The 20000-nt window shown below is 26.4% G+C and overlaps 1 protein-coding gene across 4 annotated transcripts in view; it reads right to left on the reverse strand.

Annotated features, from left to right (window-relative positions):
- The window catches only part of LOC136080642 (A disintegrin and metalloproteinase with thrombospondin motifs adt-1-like), a 129566-nt gene that overhangs the window by 48582 nt on the left and 60984 nt on the right, over positions 1–20000 (reverse strand). For all 4 annotated transcript variants that reach the window (XR_010638572.1, XM_065797556.1, XM_065797554.1 and 1 more), the window contains 3 exons: positions 9225–9365; positions 4183–4341; positions 3862–4020 (listed from right to left, as the gene is read on the reverse strand). Coding sequence is in view for 3 of the 4 variants with exons in the window: in XM_065797556.1 (XP_065653628.1) it covers positions 3862–4020; positions 4183–4341; positions 9225–9365 (459 nt within the window). In the remaining variant the exon portion in view is untranslated. The remainder of the gene's footprint in view (positions 1–3861; positions 4021–4182; positions 4342–9224; positions 9366–20000) is intronic.

Genomic DNA, 20000 nt, shown 5'->3' on the forward strand with positions numbered 1-20000 from the left:
CTTACTGATAATGGTTTTTAATGGCTGTTATATATATTTTTTTAATTTATAATATATAAATTGTTTAAGTGTGCATTTTTTATAATAAACATTATTAAAAATAAAAAATTGCTTTGTTTTTATAAACGATGATATTCTGCGACAATGAAAGTCTTTTTAATGAATTTTAATATAAGAATAATTAAGTTAATACATTTGAAAAGATAAACAAAATTTGGTTGAAAAAAAAAAGACAAATGTTTTAGAAAGCCGTTACAATTAATCAAGTTTGATCTTAAATGCTTTTATATTATCAAAACACTTTTTAATGAAGTAACAAAACACTTCTAATCAATTTTTATAAGTATTAAAAACTGTTTGTTTTTTTTACTCGTATAATTATGTATTTTTTATGATAAATCTTTATCTTTAAACATTAAAAAACAAAAAACAAAATACAAATGTTAAAACAAAGAATGAAGTGGTTTTTAAATGCGGAAACTAAATAGACTAAGCATTTTAGTTTGATGAGTTTTTTATTTTTGTATGTTTTTGCTTAAGTTAAGTATTTTTTTTTATTTTCTCTTTCGTTAAGATTTTTTTTCTTTTTTTGAAGTTTTTTTTTAAGATAAGTTCAAGTAAGTTTTCGTAATGCTTTTTTAAATTTTAAAAATATGTCAAAAGCCGTGGTCAAATCGTTAAAACAAATGATTTTTTGCGTGGTCATATAATTGGGTGCGATCGCACGTCTTCCTGTGAAAGACTGATATATATATAATATTCAATAATTTAGAAACTTAATGGAACAAGATGTTTACATTCAATTACAACATAATCTTCAATTTAACTACTCTGAATCTATCTCTATTATTCAATCACAACATATTGATAAAAATTGATTCGAACAGAGATGCCAGGGAAAGAAGTAAAAAACAAAACTTGTCTCATCAAAAGTTACTAGTGGCCTAACAGGAAATGATATAGTTAGTGGTCTTCTTGTTATACTCGATCAAATAGTTGCAAATGAATATCAGGTAACTGAAATTTTTTATCGAGCGACTCTTGTGTACCACAAAATTGAAATAATTTTATGACGATTGCTTTACAAATTTTTATGCAAATCAGCCACAAATTAAAACAACCATTCAGAAACTTTGTGAGTGAAGACAAAGTGTTATTCAGGAGATAAACAGTTTATATAGTATTATTGAAAGAAATATGGAATTAGCTGAAGTTTACAGTGCAATTGGCATAAAAAAAGATGAAGATGAGCAGATGATGGACTTTCAAACCGCTGCTAAGAATTATTCATTGCTAAAACATGTTCCATACGCTAAAGTAACAACACTTAAATACTCAGCAGATAAGTTAAGAAGTGTTGAATACAAAACTGTGTTTAGTTCTGAATGGAAGGCCGAAAATATTCTCAACTATAACACCAGACTCCAAAATTCAAATAATAAAAAAATTGCAAATGATATAAAGTTTGTGCAAACGAAAGTGCTTAAAAAAAAAAAGTCTCACAAGAAAAAAATCTAAAATCAATGTTAAAATTCATTCCACTTCAAGACAAAGAATGTATGTCATCGGTCTTACAAACATTCACCTAGTGTTTAATGTTAACTGCTATCAATTTTTGTTTGCTGCAATTTTCAACTCTATTGACAACTTGGTTCTGCATCAATTTTTATTAATTTTTTTTATGAACTTTTGATCAAATAAAAAAAATTATTTTATAAATTTAAATTTACAGGCTGTTGTATTTATATTTACTATTGCAACCAGCTTAAAAATTGTAATCAACATAATTAAGTATATATATTTTTTTTAATTCTGAAACCCTAAAACTAATTTTGTATTTTTACTATTTGTATAGTGTTTGCATCAACATAACTGACCCTCACAAACAAAAAATTATATTTTGCAATTACTTTTGGATTTATGCTTTTTAAAATTGCATGAAAATATATAAAAAATAATTTACCATGAAGATTTCAGGTTTCACCAACACTGGAAAAGCAATTTAATTCCAAATTTAATTACTTCCTCTAGATGCTTAAAACACTGATGTTTATTATAAAAATATATATCAATCCTGACAAGAATAAAAACTTGAAGTGTAACCTCCCTTGTATTAATCACCCAAGAGTAATCATATAAACCACTTTCTGAAAAACATCATTTATTAAAGTTTATAGAAATGCAAACCAGCAGGCCGCATGTCTACCACTATATTCAGTTTGAAACGGTTTTAGATTGAAATTACCCTTTAAAACAAATTTTTATTGCTTCTAATAAAAATAAGACTTAATTTACTATTAGACTTGAAAATAAAAATTTTTACAAAATGAACAACTGTCAGTATTTGTGCCCTAAAATTTGAAAATCGAATTACTCCAAATCACAAAAAATGGAGATATGGTCTCTCTGTTCTCGGCTGATGATATGTTAGGCCTTCTCAGGAGAGGCATGCATAACTTGTTTTGCAAACTTGACCATGGCTCCTTGCATGTTAGTTTAAAAAGTGTGTTTAAAATGTTATGGATGTTACAAAAGTGTGTTGAATAATATGTAAACTTAAGCTAAAATTAAACATAAACAAACAATCAATGGAAAGAGAAATAAAAAAATAAAAAAATACAAAACAAAACTAAAATAAAATAAACTCTTAACAAATGATAAAATAAATAAAAAATAAAGCAAAAAAAATAAAAGTATAAAAATAATATGTTTTTATTTTAATTTAAAAGTGTTTTACTACAAAGAGTAAAAAAAAACCAAAGTTTCTAAGTTATTTAATCCAAGCTTAATTACTTCAAAACTTAATTATTTAAAAATTGAAACTTTGATATTTTCTAATGTTGACAAAGCAAATAAAACATTGAAAAAAAAGTTCATTAGTAGAGTTTGAACCCTAAACAAATGCCAATTTAACAGTCATGCTGCATAAATGTCACAACAAATTAACCTGTGTGCTACATTAACATGGCAACATAGGAAAATTTATTAGCTTAAAACTACTAATTAAAATGCTTTTAAATTTGTTTGTTTGAGCTATTAATTAAGACGCTTCTTGTTAATTAAGTTTTACGTCTTTATTTTTTCTGGTTTATACTTTATTTGTTTTATCATTTGTTAAGATTATTTCTTTTTTCAGTTTATGGTTTGTTTATTTTTAAATTTCTTATTAAATTAGTTTGGTTTTTTTCAGCGCATTTTATAGATCACACAAATTTCAATATATGCAAAAATTTAGCCAACTTGGTGAAAAAATTTAGATGCATGGTCATTAAAGGTGTGCAACCACAGGTGTCTCTAAAGCATTTCCTGATTTATATATATATATATATATATATATATATATATATATATATATATATATATATATATATATATATATATATATATATATATATATATACATATATATATATATATATATATATATATATATATATATATATATATATATATATATATATATATATATATATATATATATATATATATATATATATACACACACACATAATTACTGTATTTATACACATAAATACAGGGTATTTGCCAGCAAAATAGCACCACCAAAAAGTACATGTTAGATCTTTTAGTTTGATAAGTATAAAAGTAAAAAAATTAAATTAAATTCATTTGTTATAAGCATTTTTTGTGCATATAACTTACATATTACAACATTACAATATTATTACATAACTCTTAGTTAACTTTTTAAAGAACAAAAAGAATAATAAAAAAATGATTTATGTACTTAAATTAACCCTAAAAGAATGTCCCACGAGTGTACTAAGACCCCCACAGATAAATCATTTAACTTGAGTTTGCTATGTATTGCAGGAGTTTTTGAATTTAATTTCTACTAACCTAAACATGTTATATTGCTGATACAGGATGCTGTCTCAGTAATGTTGCCAGAGCAATTGAACACAGTATTTGTAGTATTGCAAACAAGTGATCTGTTCATCAGACCCACTCCACATGAAGTCAGGCATTCAGACCAGTTACTCCATTGTAACCAAACACCTAAAAGTAAAAACAATTAGCTTTCTACCTAACAAATAATAATTTGTATTTATTGGATGCACCTAATAAATAATAACTTGATATAAGTAATAATAATAAATATAAAAAACAAACTAATTAAAATTTTAAAATCAGTACAAATGCCAATGTTAATAGTCTAACCAACACAAGTTTTATTGCTGATACATGATATTGTTTCAGTATTGTTGCCATAACAATCATACAAACTTCTTGTATTGTTGCAAATACGTGATCTGTTCACAACACTTACTCCACATGATGGTGCACATTCTGACCAGCTACTCCACTGCATCCAAATACCTTATTAAAAATATATATAAGCTTTATTTTCCTTAAAGAAGTCAATAACTATGTAAATATGATTACCTAAAACCTGTTTAGAAAAGTTAGCATGTTAACCAGTTTTATTTTTTTAAACTTCTAACAAGGCTGCAAACAACCACTATTAGAGTTAGAAGTTATAATTAGAAAAGATTGCAAATTGTATAAATCAAGAAAACAAGATAAAGGGAGCAAATTCAAAAGAACTGATGTTCAAGGAAAAAAACTAGAGTTGAAAGAATTTTTGAACCACTTAAGTCACAGTAAAAGGATAAGACTGAATTGAATGATGAGTAACACAAGAATGAACTTTAATAGATGGCAAAAGAGACAATAGCTGTTTAGAGTAGTACCAATTATACTATTTATAGAAAATATGAGAAAGAGAAGCAACATTACAACAACCTATCAATGGTTTAAGGTCCAATTATGTTTATGATATATTTTTGCACCTTGTCTATAAGGGAAAGGTCATAATTCGAAGATCCGCTCAAGATATGGCAACAGTATTCCATACAAGGACGGATTTGAGATTTATAGAGATAAAGAATAGAGTCTAAAGTAAGAAAATGGCAAGCACAATAAAGAAATGCAACCTTAGCAGATGTTAATTTTGCAATGGATTTGATATATAGTTTCCAAGAAAGATCAGTAGTAAGAGTTAATCCTAGAAAACAAAGGGTGGATGACTCAACAAGTACATTACCGCTCATAAATAAAGGAAGATCTAGATTATTGCAATAACAGTTAGCTGAAAAAAGTTCACCAGTAAGTGAGACCCTTTTCAAGCTCAAATGAACAAATGATGTTACCTAATACACCATAAGAAGAGAGCAGAAGACAAGCATGCTAAACTTTACCAAAGGCTTTAGAAATGTCAAGAGCAATAGCCCTAACATCTCTACATCTATCTAATGCACAATAAAACCCATTGGTTATTACTTTCAACAAATCAGAAGTAGAACAAGAGATCGAAATCGATATTGATGATCAGAAAGTAAGTTATTAGATTCAAGATTCAAGATTAATTGCTTGTTAATTAAAGATTCAAAAGCATTGCTTATAATAGTAAGTAGACTAAAGAGAATGTAGAAAACTTGATAAGTTTTGATAAGTCAGATCCCATTCCAGAATTTTCGAACAAAAGGATAACTGATACCGCATTTGAGTAGATTAGAAAACAAGACTCTGATAAGCACTTGTTATATAGTTTTTAAAGTATAGAAGACAGGTTTGGAGAGCACTTCTGCAAGACTACAAAAGGTATGTTGTCGAGACCACAATCTGTAGAAGAGTCTAAGCAAGAATTCAGTATAGATGCAGCAGCCAGAGTGATACAAATGTCAAGCAATGGATCAACTTGTTTTTCATCTATGTCAGGTAGGATGTGATAAAAAACTAATGATGTCTTTATAATAGAAAAAAAGATGTATACTTTAAAACAGTTATATGACCAATGTAAGATGAGTGTGGTAATGAAAGATGCTGATATGTATTCGCAGGCTCAGAAACTTTACCTATGTAAACTAATTTTAGCTCATTAGACTCAATAAATTCCAATAAAACCCTAGAATAGTGCACAAGACCCAGGGTTGAGTCTTATGGTATCCTCAGAAGCTACTGGAAATAAAGAGAAGTGTTAACCATCAAGGATAACATTGATACTGATTAGAAAAGAATGATTCAATAGTTTTCAAAACTTTCCAAGATAAATCATATAAAGCGAGCTAATGATTAACCTGATGAGATAGATAAGATGTTTTTCCAAAAAATTCTATCTTTAAGAATATATCTAAAATACTACCATTCTTGTCTTGGAAGATATGATATCAAGAACAACTTTTATACTACGATAGACAAAACCTTTTTACTTTATAATGAAGAAGAATTAGATAACAGTTTTAGAGAGTTCAAACAATGGTAGTTCTAAAAAGTATGAGTGGGATTCTGATAATGAAGAATGAGATAATAGTTTTAGAGATATCAAACTGTGATCAGAAGCACCTAAAAGTGAATGTAGAGAAACTGATGCCAGATTTGTTTTTTGGAGTTAAAGAGTTGAGGGAAGATTGTAACCACAATAGTAATAAAAAAAAGTCCAAAAAAAGGTCTCAACTGTTTGCAACTTCTCAACTGTTGTGGCCTACTTGGCTTTAGGGAGGCATACAACATTTAAAAGAAGACCTAACTAATATTAGTCAATTATATTTTTTTGTTTTTAAGTATTTACATTTATTGAATTATGTCAATAAATGTAAATACTTTTTTAACATTATTAAAATTAGTTGATCATAACGAGTTTTGTTTATGAAAATTACTGAATATCATTTTCTTTTGTTATTTTTTTTAAATAAAACTTTTAAATATTAACAAGTTAATAGACGCGACTCTGAGTAAAAATTAATTACTTAACCAAAACACAAACTATGTTTACACATTAGCATTAATGTTTTTTTTCTTCTATTCTTTGGCCTTACATTATTGTATGTATCGTTTTTTTATTTTTTCAGTCAATAATTCATTTTGTACGTTTTTGGTTGGTATTATATATGTTGTATACCGTTATTTATTTCAAGTGTTTTTTTTTTAAATTATCTTTAAGTGTTTATATAAAGCATATTTTTTATTATTGTAAGTATTGTTTTAATGTATTGTCTTATTTTTTTCTACTTATTAATATAATTTTTTTTCTTCAAATTAAATCATTTTTTTAAAAGACATTTACTGTCTCGGCAGACAATGCTAGTTTTTCGAATATATGTCTGGGGTACTCTTTAGAATATATATTATATACATTCTATATACAAATAAATAAATAAATAAATAAATAGATATATATATATATTTATATATATATATATATATATATATATATATATATATATATATATATATATATATATATATATATATATATTTATATATATATATATATATATATATATATAGTGTTTTTCCTTTTTTTAATGGCTTTCAATTGTCTGCATACATATACATATTTAGAATATTTTAGAGAAAATAATTTTATATTATTTAGAATAATTTAGAGAAAATAATTTTAACTCACTTTTTTTTCTTTAAAAACAATTCTTTAATAAAAATCATTTAAAAACATTTACTGCACTCAAAAATATAAAAAAAAAAAAAATATTATGCAGTTTGTTATAAATGCAGTTTCATTAGTAAAACAGTCATTAAATAGTTTTCTCAGTTCATTAATTCCATCAATAAGGATTTGGATCTTCTCGTTCTACAGCTGATTTGCTAACAGTAATAACCAAAAGGTTTTATCATGCATTAGATAAAGGTAGAGAGGTTAAGGTCATTGCTCTTGAGATTTCTAAAGCTTTTGATAAAGTTTGGCATGCTGGTCTTTTCCATAAGCTTTCTTTTTATGATGTATCTGGTAACATCTTTAAGATTATTGAATCCTTCCTTTCCAATTATAGTATAAAAGTTCTCCTTGATGGACAGCACTTTTCTTCTTATTCTGCAACTTCAGGGGTTCCTCAAGATTCTATCCTTGGCCCAATACTTTTTTTAATATACATTAACAATCTTTTAGATATTCTCACATCTAATGTGGCATTGTTCGCTGATGATACTACCATTTATTCTTGTCATAAACTCTTACTTCCAATCTTTCTTGGAAACTATATATCAAATCCGTTGCAAAATCAGCATCTTCTAAGGTTGCATCTCTTTATTGAGCTCGACACTTTCTTACTTCGGATTCTATTCTCTATCTCTATAAATCTCAAATCTGGCCTTGTATGGAATACTGTTGCCATATCTGGGGCAGATCTTCTAATGAAGCCTTTTCTCATTTTGATTTGGTGCAAAAACGCATTGTAAACATAGTTGGACCTGCTCTTGCAACCAACCTCCAACCATTATCACATTGTCGTAATGTTGCTTCTCTTTCTCTTTTCTACAAATACTACAATGGGCACTGCTCTAAAGAGCTAGCATCTCTTGTGCCATTTACTAAAATTCATTCTCTTATTACTTATCATTTAAATAAGTCTCATCCTTTTACTGTGATTGTGAATGCTCTAAAAACTCTTATTCCTCTAGTTTTTTTCCTCGAACATCAGTTCTTTGGAATTCGCTTCCTTCATCTTGCTTTTCTGATTCATATAATTTGGAATCCTTTAAGTTGTCTGTCAATCATTATTTTGCTCTACAATCTTCATCTTTTCTCTTCCAGTAACTTCCAACACTAATTTGTAGTTGCTTGCAGCCTTGTTGGAAGCAAAGATGTTTAAAAAAAAATTCAAAAAGTTAAAAATTTTTAAAGAAAAATTTATTAATTACAATTTGCACATTTTAAGCACTCTATTTGCTTGTTAGTTATGAGTTATTTAAAATCAATTTTATATTCATTAACAATATATAAGCATATGTCTTTGAAAATTTATATTAAACAAATATAATTAAAATGAAGATAGTATTATAAACTAAAAAAAAACTTTTTAATTGAAATTAAAGAATAGGAAAAAAAAATGTTTTAGTGCAACATTTTTTAAGTTAAATATTGGATATTAAAAACTTTTTTTATTAATTGTATAAAATAATACTTTAAAAAACTTTTTTAAAATATTATAATATACATTTAGATAATTAAATTAATTAGATAATTAGATAACTAAAATTAAAAAGTATGAAGACGATGTTTTTTTAAAGAATATAAATTTAATAAACATGCAAGGTTTATTGATGAAAACACATTAAAAATTTAGCAACTATGATCAACTCTCAATTTAATAACTTTCTTTATTTACTTTTAAGTACTTCAATTTAACAACTTTAGCTTAAAACACTGAGTGATTTGTTAAAAAAATAATATAAAAAAAAAGTACCGATACAGGTATCAAACTCTGTACTGTTTCCTAAACAATCCCCACCCATATTGTTTACAATACATGTGCGACTTCTGTTTTTCATGCAATTGACACAGGTATCACTGCAGTTTGACCAATCAGTCCACTGCGTCCAGACTCCTAATTTAAACCAATTTAAAACAGTATTTTCTTATTTCAAAAATAAAATACAGCACTTAAATAAAGTAATATAATTAATTTAAATCAAGGTTTAATTATTGACTTTTAAATTAATAATTGTTAAAGAATTTTATGTTTACGAAATAATTTATAAATTGTCACCTATAAATAAATATTTAGTATTAATTAAATACATTTAGCTAAATTAACTTAAAGATAATCATTAAAATTATGTATAATTTATAAGCATATTAGAACTATATACAATTTACTAGTATATATTATATAATTAAATATATTAAAAGTTATTAGGCATTTTTTATATTATATCTATTTTTTTTTCAACTTTTAATTTTGTTGTATACTATTCTCTTACCTTTAATTATACTCTGTAATATTTGTTCTAGGAAATTATCTTAATGTTCTATGATACTATTTTAAGAACTTTAAAATCAGAAAATTCAATGAAAAAGTGACTAACCAGCTTATTTTTTCTTATTTGCTTGTAACTCAAAAAAGCTATGTTGGTAGTTTGTATTTGAGAATTCAAGATTTCTTGAATTATTAGTTTGTGTTGATGACATTAGAGAGTTTATCATTAAGTAACCATCTTTGAATTATTGCTTCAAATAATCATTGCAATCATCTTCTAATCTACCATCTGAAACCATTTAAACAGAGATCCAAGGGACACCGTGGTGTCAGATCTCTGTCTAAATAATATTATGAGTGATCTATATTAGTCTTCTAAATTGATATATAATTGTCCTCATTTATTAGCTGATGTGATATTACTAGAATTGCTGCTTGGAGTCATTTTATCTCAAGATCAAGATTAATCTTACTAGTGTTTCATAGAACTCTAGTCTCTTTGGCATGGGATTAATAATAATAGGGATCGATATCTGCAATAATTTTTTTATTGTGTAGACTAAGCAGTAAAAACTCGTCAAAACAACCATTTTTTTTTTAATACAACCACGTTTTTGGACTTTCTTTACATTTTAACCATAATATATTGTAGAATACAATTAATTCCAAAATTTTAAGGTCTCTCACTGAATAAATTTCATCTCTCAGCTGATCCTAAGTTAAAACTACTAATGATTAAAACTAATTACTAATAAGATAATTAAAGGTTTAAAAGTATTTTGATAATGTTTTGTTTAAGAATATGGATTTCATCAACATAAGATTTATTTAAGCAAACAAATTTTAAATTTGGCTAATATAATTTAATCGATTTCTACCATTTTTTAAATTTACATTTAGAATTGTAAACAAACGATGCATTTTTAAAAAAATAAAAAACTACTTCTTTATTGAAAATTGAACTTATCTCAAATTCTTATTTATTTTTTTCGAATTTTACCATTATCAGTGAGCAGCGAATGGACCATAGACTCTAGGTCAATATACAAGTTACAAAATGATTTCTAAATAAATGGAAACCTATCCTCGGGAACGACTAGTGGTAGTAATAGTATAGTCTTTAAAAGATAGAATGCTAAAATTAAGTAACTTTCCAGGCAGCAAGGATAGACTGATCCAAAAGTGGCTAGCCTATGTCAGCAAGTTCATTAAAGGACCGATAAAGTTCCATTCTTGGATTGCTGGTTTATGTTGTAATGGCTATTTATATTTATAAAAGGCTCGGCAAAGACTCTGGAATGGAAGCAGTAACAGAGTCATTGGTGAGCCCTTATACAATTGCCTGAGCTGGCTAGCCATAAAAAAAACTATTAATGCCATAAAACTTCATTTTCTAGAAATAAAGAGTTTTTTTACTGAATGAACTAGACACTGACATCAAAACATTTTACGGAGATCTGATTTGCGTGCTTGTGAAGAATTATTCAGTATTTATGATCACCATTTTCATTACTTTGGAAAAAAATTTGAAAAGAAAAATGACAAATACTTTGATGTTTATAAAGTGCATAAAAAAAGTAAAACGTAAGATAATTAATATACGCAGTTTCTATCTGCAAAAGAATGCAAAACACATCTTAAACATGCTTTTTTATTTTACAATATCTAGAATGTTAGCAAAACACTTAGAGTCATTAGGGATAAGAGTTTTATCAGGGTGGAAATTATATAGTAGCTGTAAGTCAAAAACAGATGTACCAGCAAAATACCTTACTGAAAATGAAACAGATGAAGTATTGGCACAAGAAGATGAACTATTGACTCATTAATTCATCCCTAGAAAGTTTAGGAAAATCTCCTATTAATTTACAAGTGTTGCTTTGCATCAACAAGTTGCCCCTGCCAAGAAAAAATAAAAAACATCAACATAAAAGATTGGTAAAGATTTAGCAGACTTTTATAAAATAAATCATTCATATTTTATAGATGATAATACTTATTTAAAAACAAGGCAAAATAAAGCATCCAATCTACTGTTATGATATCCAATCTACTGTTATGATACTGTTGATGAAGAAAAGATATGACTATAAAAAAAATTACAAATTCTTATTTTACCTCCTGAACCTTGGTCTAGAAAGAATGCTTCTAGCTACTTTGAAGTTAGTATAAATGCTTTTCAAAAAGCACACAAAATGAAACGCTATAATGGCATACTTTCACTCCCATTGAACAAAATTTGAAAAAGTATTCAACCTAAAATTGTCTAAATTGTTAAAGATTTTTATGAAGATGACGAATTGCAGTTGCTGAAGAAAAAAACGAAGAATTTAGTGATATAAAATGAAGTTTATGCATTCAAATGGTCCATCTAAACAATTTTTCTGGCCAAAAAGCGACAACTATTGTTGGATACCAATTCCTAATGTAATATTGTTAATAAGTGTAACAACAAGAAAATTAGACAATTATTATTAACAACAATAAATATATACAATTATTAATAAGTTTCAAATAAAGATTTGATTAAAATCATAAAATAAATATTTGAAAATCAATAATTTTTGTTATAAATGTAAATAAAAAATTACATAAAAATTTAAGTATGCATAGTTTGTTTATTATAAGGAAGAATACGAAAAGCCAAATACACTATACTTAATTTTGTTATAAAATTTTTCATATAACTTTCAACCCATCAATTTTTTAAGGAAATAATTTGTCATTCTGTACTCAAAACATATACTAGTCTAATTTTAAATTTGGAGTTAAATAAGTTTACCACACACCCCAACTTTTTGCTGGTGCTGGTATTCAATATTTTAATATTTGAAATTGATTTGTTAGTACTTTATAATTATGAGTTTTTCAATATAAGAGTTTAAATTTATATATGAGTTTTTTTATGAGTTTGATTATAATAGTTTTTTATTTATGTATCTAAACTCTTCACCGAAGATTAACTAAGTTATAATTAGTTTTCTATCTTTTAAAGACTTGTTTTTATAAGGAAAAATGTTACTGTTACTTTCATTACTATGAAAATGCTACTATCATTACAATGAAACCCAAATTTTTACTATGAAACAAAAATTTTCTAAAGAACAAGAAACCAATCCTTTGAAGGAGTATAAGTGTGTTATGGCCAGTTTATTGTAAATTTAAGATATATACATATACATATATATGGATCAAATCATTATATTTTAACCAATCGCCTGTGGGTCACCATCTCTGATTTTCCTGATTTTTACATATTTTTATGTGCATTATGTAGATAGGTTAAATTTGAAATTTCAGACTTCTAAGTACAATGGTTCAGAAATTATAGCCTTAGAAACATGACACAGTGGCCCCCCTCGATTTACAAATGGTCAAAACAAACTACTTTAGAGCTGTATAACTTTTTTCTCATTTCAACAAGTGTCTCATTTTTTCTAGAACTATTTTCTGGATAGTTGTCTTTAAAAAAGTGGTTTTTATTAACTTGTATTAAATTAGAAAAAAATTATGACCTCCTCAACTTTGGAAAAAATCATAAAATTGCTAAAATATGCCAAAATTAAACTAACTGTAGCATTATTCTATTCATCCACAAGTCTTTACAGATAAGTCTTCTGATTGGCTACTACTGTCTTCTGATTGGCTACTACTATCTTCTGATTGGCTACCACTGTCTGCAATAAATGGGCAAAATAAAAGCAGCTTGTTGCAGTTTAGAACTTAAATATATCTAAAAGCAAAATGTCCATTCGCTTAAAAAGTCCAATTTTCAGCCATTTTGAGATGCTTGTAAATTTTTCTAATACTTTGTTTTTATCTAAGATTAACAGCATATAAGACCATTAGACCCAACTATCCGAAAATGCAAACCTGGCCTATGTGAAGGGTGCAACTAATTATAAGTCATTTCTTAATAAAAAGAAAGATAAGGTTGGTTGTCCTCTCCTTGATCTGGTCTTTATAATAGATAAGGGCACAAATAAAGGAGGCAGTGACTTTTTAGAGACCTTTATTATGGTTCAAATAAAAGTCTCTAAATTAATTTAGATATTTAGATACTAAATATCTAAATATCTAAATTAATTTCAGAATGAAACCATTATTTCTTTATATTCTCCTTTAAAATTAAAAATGTAAATGTGATTGCGAAACTATGAAAAACATTATGTTTAAATTAAAGAAAGATATTACATAGTTAAAAAGTATATTTTTTACAACAAATGTAAATGTTTTTAAAACAATTTGTACAATTAATTTTATAAACAACAACAAAAATGGTTGTTTCAATAAACTTTTTAAATTTAATAGTCAAAAATATAACAAAGTTATTTTTTATAATGCTATGTAAACTTTCTAATAAAATGTTTTCAATTAGGCTAAACACTTTTAAATAAAGTTTTATTACGCTATTAAATAAATTAACATAAATAAAAAAAGAAAATTTTTTTTTTAAAAGAATTTTTTTTAATGAAGAATGTAAATGTTTTGAAACAATCCATTTTAATAATTTTATAAACAGCAACAACAACGATATTTTTCGACAAACTTTTTTTATAATTCATAAAGTTAATATAGTCGAAAACATAAAGATTTTTTTGTTGTTGTATAAACTTTCTAATTAAATGTTTTTATACTACTTTAGTAGTATAAAACACTTAAATAAAAAGTTTACAAAATATTAAAAACAAAAAAACTTTTGAACAAAAAAGATTAAATATAAATAAATATTTTGAAAAATTATACTTAAATTTAAAAGTTTTGCATTTTATGATTCTGTTTGAACTTTTGTGAAAAGGTTTTGTCTAATGCCAAAGCCAGCTATTCTCAGGTCACTAAATCTTGAACATTATTTCAAAAAATAGGCTCCAGACTTCTGCAGAATCTATAACAGTGTCTATAATAAAGGGAAATCTGTCTTTTCTTCTCTCCTGCAATGTTCACATTTTGTTACCTCACCTAAATACAAAGCTGAATTGTTTGCTAAGAACTTTTCATCAATCTCATCTATTGATTCCACTAACAATATCCTGCACTATAATATAATATACTGCAGAAGTGTTTTCAGGAGTTGTCGTCTATACTTTTAAAACTATATAACAAGTAGGGAAGTACCGGGATTCCGGCCGGATTTTGTGACTTTAGGTCATTCTGGTTCTGGCCAGAATAACAATATTTCAGGCCAGATTGAGAGAATTTATTGTTTACCTTTTTTTTTAAGACATGTGGCACAGACTCTGTAAATTAAATCAAAAAATTATTTTGCTACAGGCAATGAAGAACTATTGGTAAATCTAGGCAGCAAATGCAAAATCCTTAACAAACACAATGTAGTTTTATTTGCAAATATGTAATCAATTATGTAAGGATTTCTGAAGGTTTAGGAATAATGTGGTACAAAAAGAGTTGCTAACAGTTTTGGGCAACAAACTAGCTCTTTTTTCATCAAAAATGACCTTCGCCTGAGAATAGTCTCATTTCAAATGTTACTTAAATTTTAAATAATTAAAAAGTATAGGATGCCTAATACAGTAAATATTTCAATTTTAACCTAGATGGAAAAATAGAAAACAAAGAAATAATTTTAAACATAAACATTATGCAGGTTAAAACTTTCAATAAATAAATTTATAAAAAACAAACAAAATCAACATATGAGATTTAAATGAAACAAGAATCAAAATATTGAAATTATATATATATATATATATATATATATATATATATATATATATATATATATATATATATATATTCTTGAATGTAGACATGTATGAGAGTATGTAAATTATTATTTTATAAACATCAATTAATACGAGTTTCTCTCGATACTAAATTTATTTTTATTTTTATTTTTTTTTTATTAAAAAAAATTTTCGCTAGATTGTTGTGGCCAGCGTCTTCAGCTTCAAAGTTTTGTTTGTTTTTTTTGTTGCTTTTTTTTGTTTTTGTTTTTTTGTATCTTATTTTTAAAACGGCAGTTTTATTTTATGTCAATGGGATGGTTTCATCTTTTTCTGACGTAAGTGTGCCATAAATGGTGTCAAAAATTTTGTTGAAACATATTGACCCTCATCTAAATTGATGCCGTTTTGTTGAGGGGCACATTGGTGGTACTGTATTTTGAGTGCCTCATGAACTTTCCTATCAAACTTTTTAGCATCAACTTTTAAAGTTCTGCAACTATACCAGTTAATTTGTTGTGAACAATGTCTCATGTGTGTAGCTAATGCAGATCATTCTGTTTTATTTCCTATTGTACTGTTTTTGTAATGCTGCATGCGTGTTTTTATTTGCATTTTTGTTTCACCTATAAACTTTTTGTTACAGTGACATTTAATAAGGTAGACTCCTGGGTGGCTATTCATTTGTAGTCTAGATTTATTTCTTGATGTTAATATTGCTTCTAGGTTCAGGTTTGATTTAAAGACTGTTTTATTTCCTGCCTTCCTAAACACCTTACGTAATTTGAGAGACAATATTGGTAACCAAGGGAATGAAATTGTTGGATATGTACTGGTGATGTTTTCTTTGTTTTTAGTAGTCACTAGTGATTTTTTGTTCTTTCGTTTTATTTCTTTTATGATTTTTATGAGATTAGATTGTTTGTAGCCATTTTCGACAAATACTTAAATAAGGAATTTCAGTTCATTTTCTATATATATATATATATATATATATATATATATATATATATATATATATATATATATATATATATATATATATATATATATATATATATATATATATATATATATATATATATATATATATATATATATATATATATATATATATGTATGTATTATAGGTTTTAATATATATTATGTAGCCACAATGCTGAGGTGCAAGCTGTCACTTTCAATCTTGAAGGTAAAAAATTGCATAAATACAAATCTCCTCTCTGCCGGAACTTTATTAACAATTCCAGCAAATACGGTTCCAAATTTCAAAATTTAAAATTTTCAATCTGGTACACCTCTAATAACAAGTGCTTATCATTAATATCATTATCATTTATAATGATAATGATATTTTTAAAAATAATGTAGTGCAATCTGACTTGTCAAACTACAATGCAAATAGTCTTTTTACTATTATAAGCAAGGTTTTTGAGTCTTTAATTAACAAACACTTAATCTTCCATCTTAAATCTAATAACTTTTCCTTTTACTGCTGATTCATTAACGGTAGTAACAGATAGGTTTTATTGTGCATTAGTTAGCTGTGGAGAGGTTATGACTATCGCTATCAACATTTTTAAAGCCTTTGATAAAGTGTGGCATGCAGGTCTTCTCCATAAGCTCTCTTTTTAAAGTGTATCAGGTAACAAATTCTAGACTAATGAATCCTTTCTTACCAATTGTAGTATTTAAGTCGCCCTCAATGGACAGCACTCCTCTTCATTTCCTGTAACTTCAGGGTTTTTTCAAAATTCAATCTTTTGGCTTAATACTTTTTATTATTTACATTTAAAAAATGTAAACTAAAAAAAATTAATTTATTATTGTTATATGATGATATTACCATTGATTCTAATCTTGATAAGAAGCCAACACTCTCGGATTGTTTAGAGGGAGCATTTGAGCTTGAAAAGGATCTCACTACTGCTACAGTATGGAACTCTGAGTGGCTAGTGAACTTCAACTCAGATAAAACTCAATTTTTTTTAGATAAATATTATTATGAATGGTAATTTACTCGATGAGTTATCTACCGTTTGTCTTCAAGGATTAACTCTAACTTCCAATCTTTCTTGGAAACCATGCATTAATCCATTGCAAAATTAGCATCTGCTAAGGTTGCTTCTTTTTATCATGCTTGCCATTTTCTTAATTCAGATTATATTCTTTATCTTTATAAATCTCAAACCCGTCCTTGTATAGAATACTGTTGCCATATCTGGAGCAAATCTTTGAATGATGCCCTTTCTTTTTTAAACAAGGTGCAAAAACACATTGTAAACATAGTTGGACCTGCTCTTACCCCAACCTTTAACCACTGTCACACCATCGCAATGTTGCTTTCTTTTTCCTATAAATACTATAATATAAGCCTCTTATGCCATCTACTAAATCTTATTTTTGTGTAACTCACCATTTAATTAAGTTTTATCCTTTTAATGTGACTATTCCTAAGTTAAAATATTTACATTTTTGGTGCTTAAAAAAATTTTTTATATACATACATACATATATAAGATCCTATTCCTCAAAAAGTTCAGAGTTTGTGGGCTATAAATTTGTATGTGCAGGATGTAACTCCTGTTATATAGATAAAACTACTCGCCATCTCAAGACACAGATATCTGAACATTACAAGAGGGATAAAAAGTCTCATTTCTATAAACATCTCCATGCTAATGAAATTTGTTCCATGTAAATAAGTAATAAATGTTTTAGATTCATAGAATGAAGTATATTCATAGAATATTTATATACACTAGTCATCTTCAGTTATTTGTTAAAATACCTATAAGGTTGTCTTATCAAAGATAGTCTAATTAAATGCTTTATCAATAATATGTTTAAAATTAATAGTATTAAACTTGGGTTTTACTCTGACATAAACTACCTCTTAAAAGTATTTCAAATTCAATTGCTAAAAGATACTGCCGTTCTGCAAATATTAAATTAGTATAAACCTCACTAAAAATTTGTAAATTTTTTTCCTGGTATGAATAAACAGGTTAACCATGTTCAAATAACACTTTCTGTTTAGCTACTATTTTCTATACATATTGTGCGTCTTTTTAACCTATTCTTTTGTTATATCCTATTTCTTTAGTATGGCACAATAAACTTTTTGATTGATTTTATTGTATTTTTGTAATTATATTATTATTAGTTTGCACAAGAATAATTATATTTTGTATTGTTTTTTTTAACACTTTTATAGGTATTTTAACAAATTTTAAATATTTATTTTTAACTGAAGATGACTAGTGTTAGTCGAAACATGTATTGTTTTTTATTATTAAAATAGTTTTACAAATTAATATATATATAAATATATATAAGGGGTGCATCGATGCCTACTTTTGATGCTGATTGATACAGGCTTAAACTGATGGATTGGTATCAACTCTAAATTCAAATTTGTACTCTTTTCTTTTTTTACTAATAGGTAAATTAGGATTTTTTTTTTAAATATAATGTTAACGGTCAATTTTAATGCTTGCTTATTTACTTAATGCTTATTTGCTGTACTCATTGTCAATTTATTTTTTATTAAATTTTTTTCTAAAATCTAAGATTTTAACTATATTTTATGAATATTTACATATATATAAATATTTTATGTATATAGTTGGAAATTATATAAATACAAAAATAGCAACTATAAGTCCAAAAATTTGATATAGATGAAAATAAACGTCCAAAAATTGTTAAAAACAATTTGTAAATTTCATAAAATAAAAATATCATGAAGAGAAACATCTGGCAGAAATTTTTTTTTTAATTTTACATTACATTTACATTTCTTAATTTTAAACTTATCTCCTTGTATAGTTTAATTCTATAAGTTATTCAATTGCTTTCCTAAATTATAAAAAGACACTAAATGCAGGGAGCTCCTAATAAAAAAACAAACTGTTAAAAATATTTAAAGGTTTAGTGGTTGCAGAAATGTCTATATAAACACTTAGGCTTATACATGAATTTTTGTTTGTGAAAAAATTATATTTTTGTATACAATATAGAAACACAAAATTAAAATAACTAATTTTTCAAAACAATCGGCATTGGCCGACGGTTACCATAACTAATCTCGATGCAATGTATAGGCTAAATGGTTGATACATCAGCAAGCCGATTCTGATGCTGATGCATTGGTGCATCCCTAATATATATATATATATATATATATATATACAGGGTGTATACTTAATTTCTGACCCCCTATATCTCGGTTTAAGAATACGGTATTTCAACACATACCATTTTATTACTGTCATATCAATTTAATTAGACAAAGAATATATGTTAATAGTCAGTAATCAGTATTTTGTCTATTTCTTTCTATGCATTGGGTAATTCTCCTTGGCAGGCTTTCTACTAGGCGAAAACACTCTTCTTGCGTAATGGCAGCCCACTCCTGTTCAACACGTCTGATCAACTGTTCACGATTACGAGGTCGAGGACTGTGTAAAACACTGTCCTGGAGTCTTGACCAAATACATTTGATGACATTTAAGTCGGGCGAGTTGCCAGGCCAGTTGGTCCACACTGCTGGAAAGTCTCTGTTGATCACATTCAT

This window comes from Hydra vulgaris, chromosome 05 (genome assembly GCF_038396675.1).
Source record: "Hydra vulgaris chromosome 05, alternate assembly HydraT2T_AEP".
NCBI lineage: Eukaryota > Metazoa > Cnidaria > Hydrozoa > Anthoathecata > Hydridae > Hydra > Hydra vulgaris.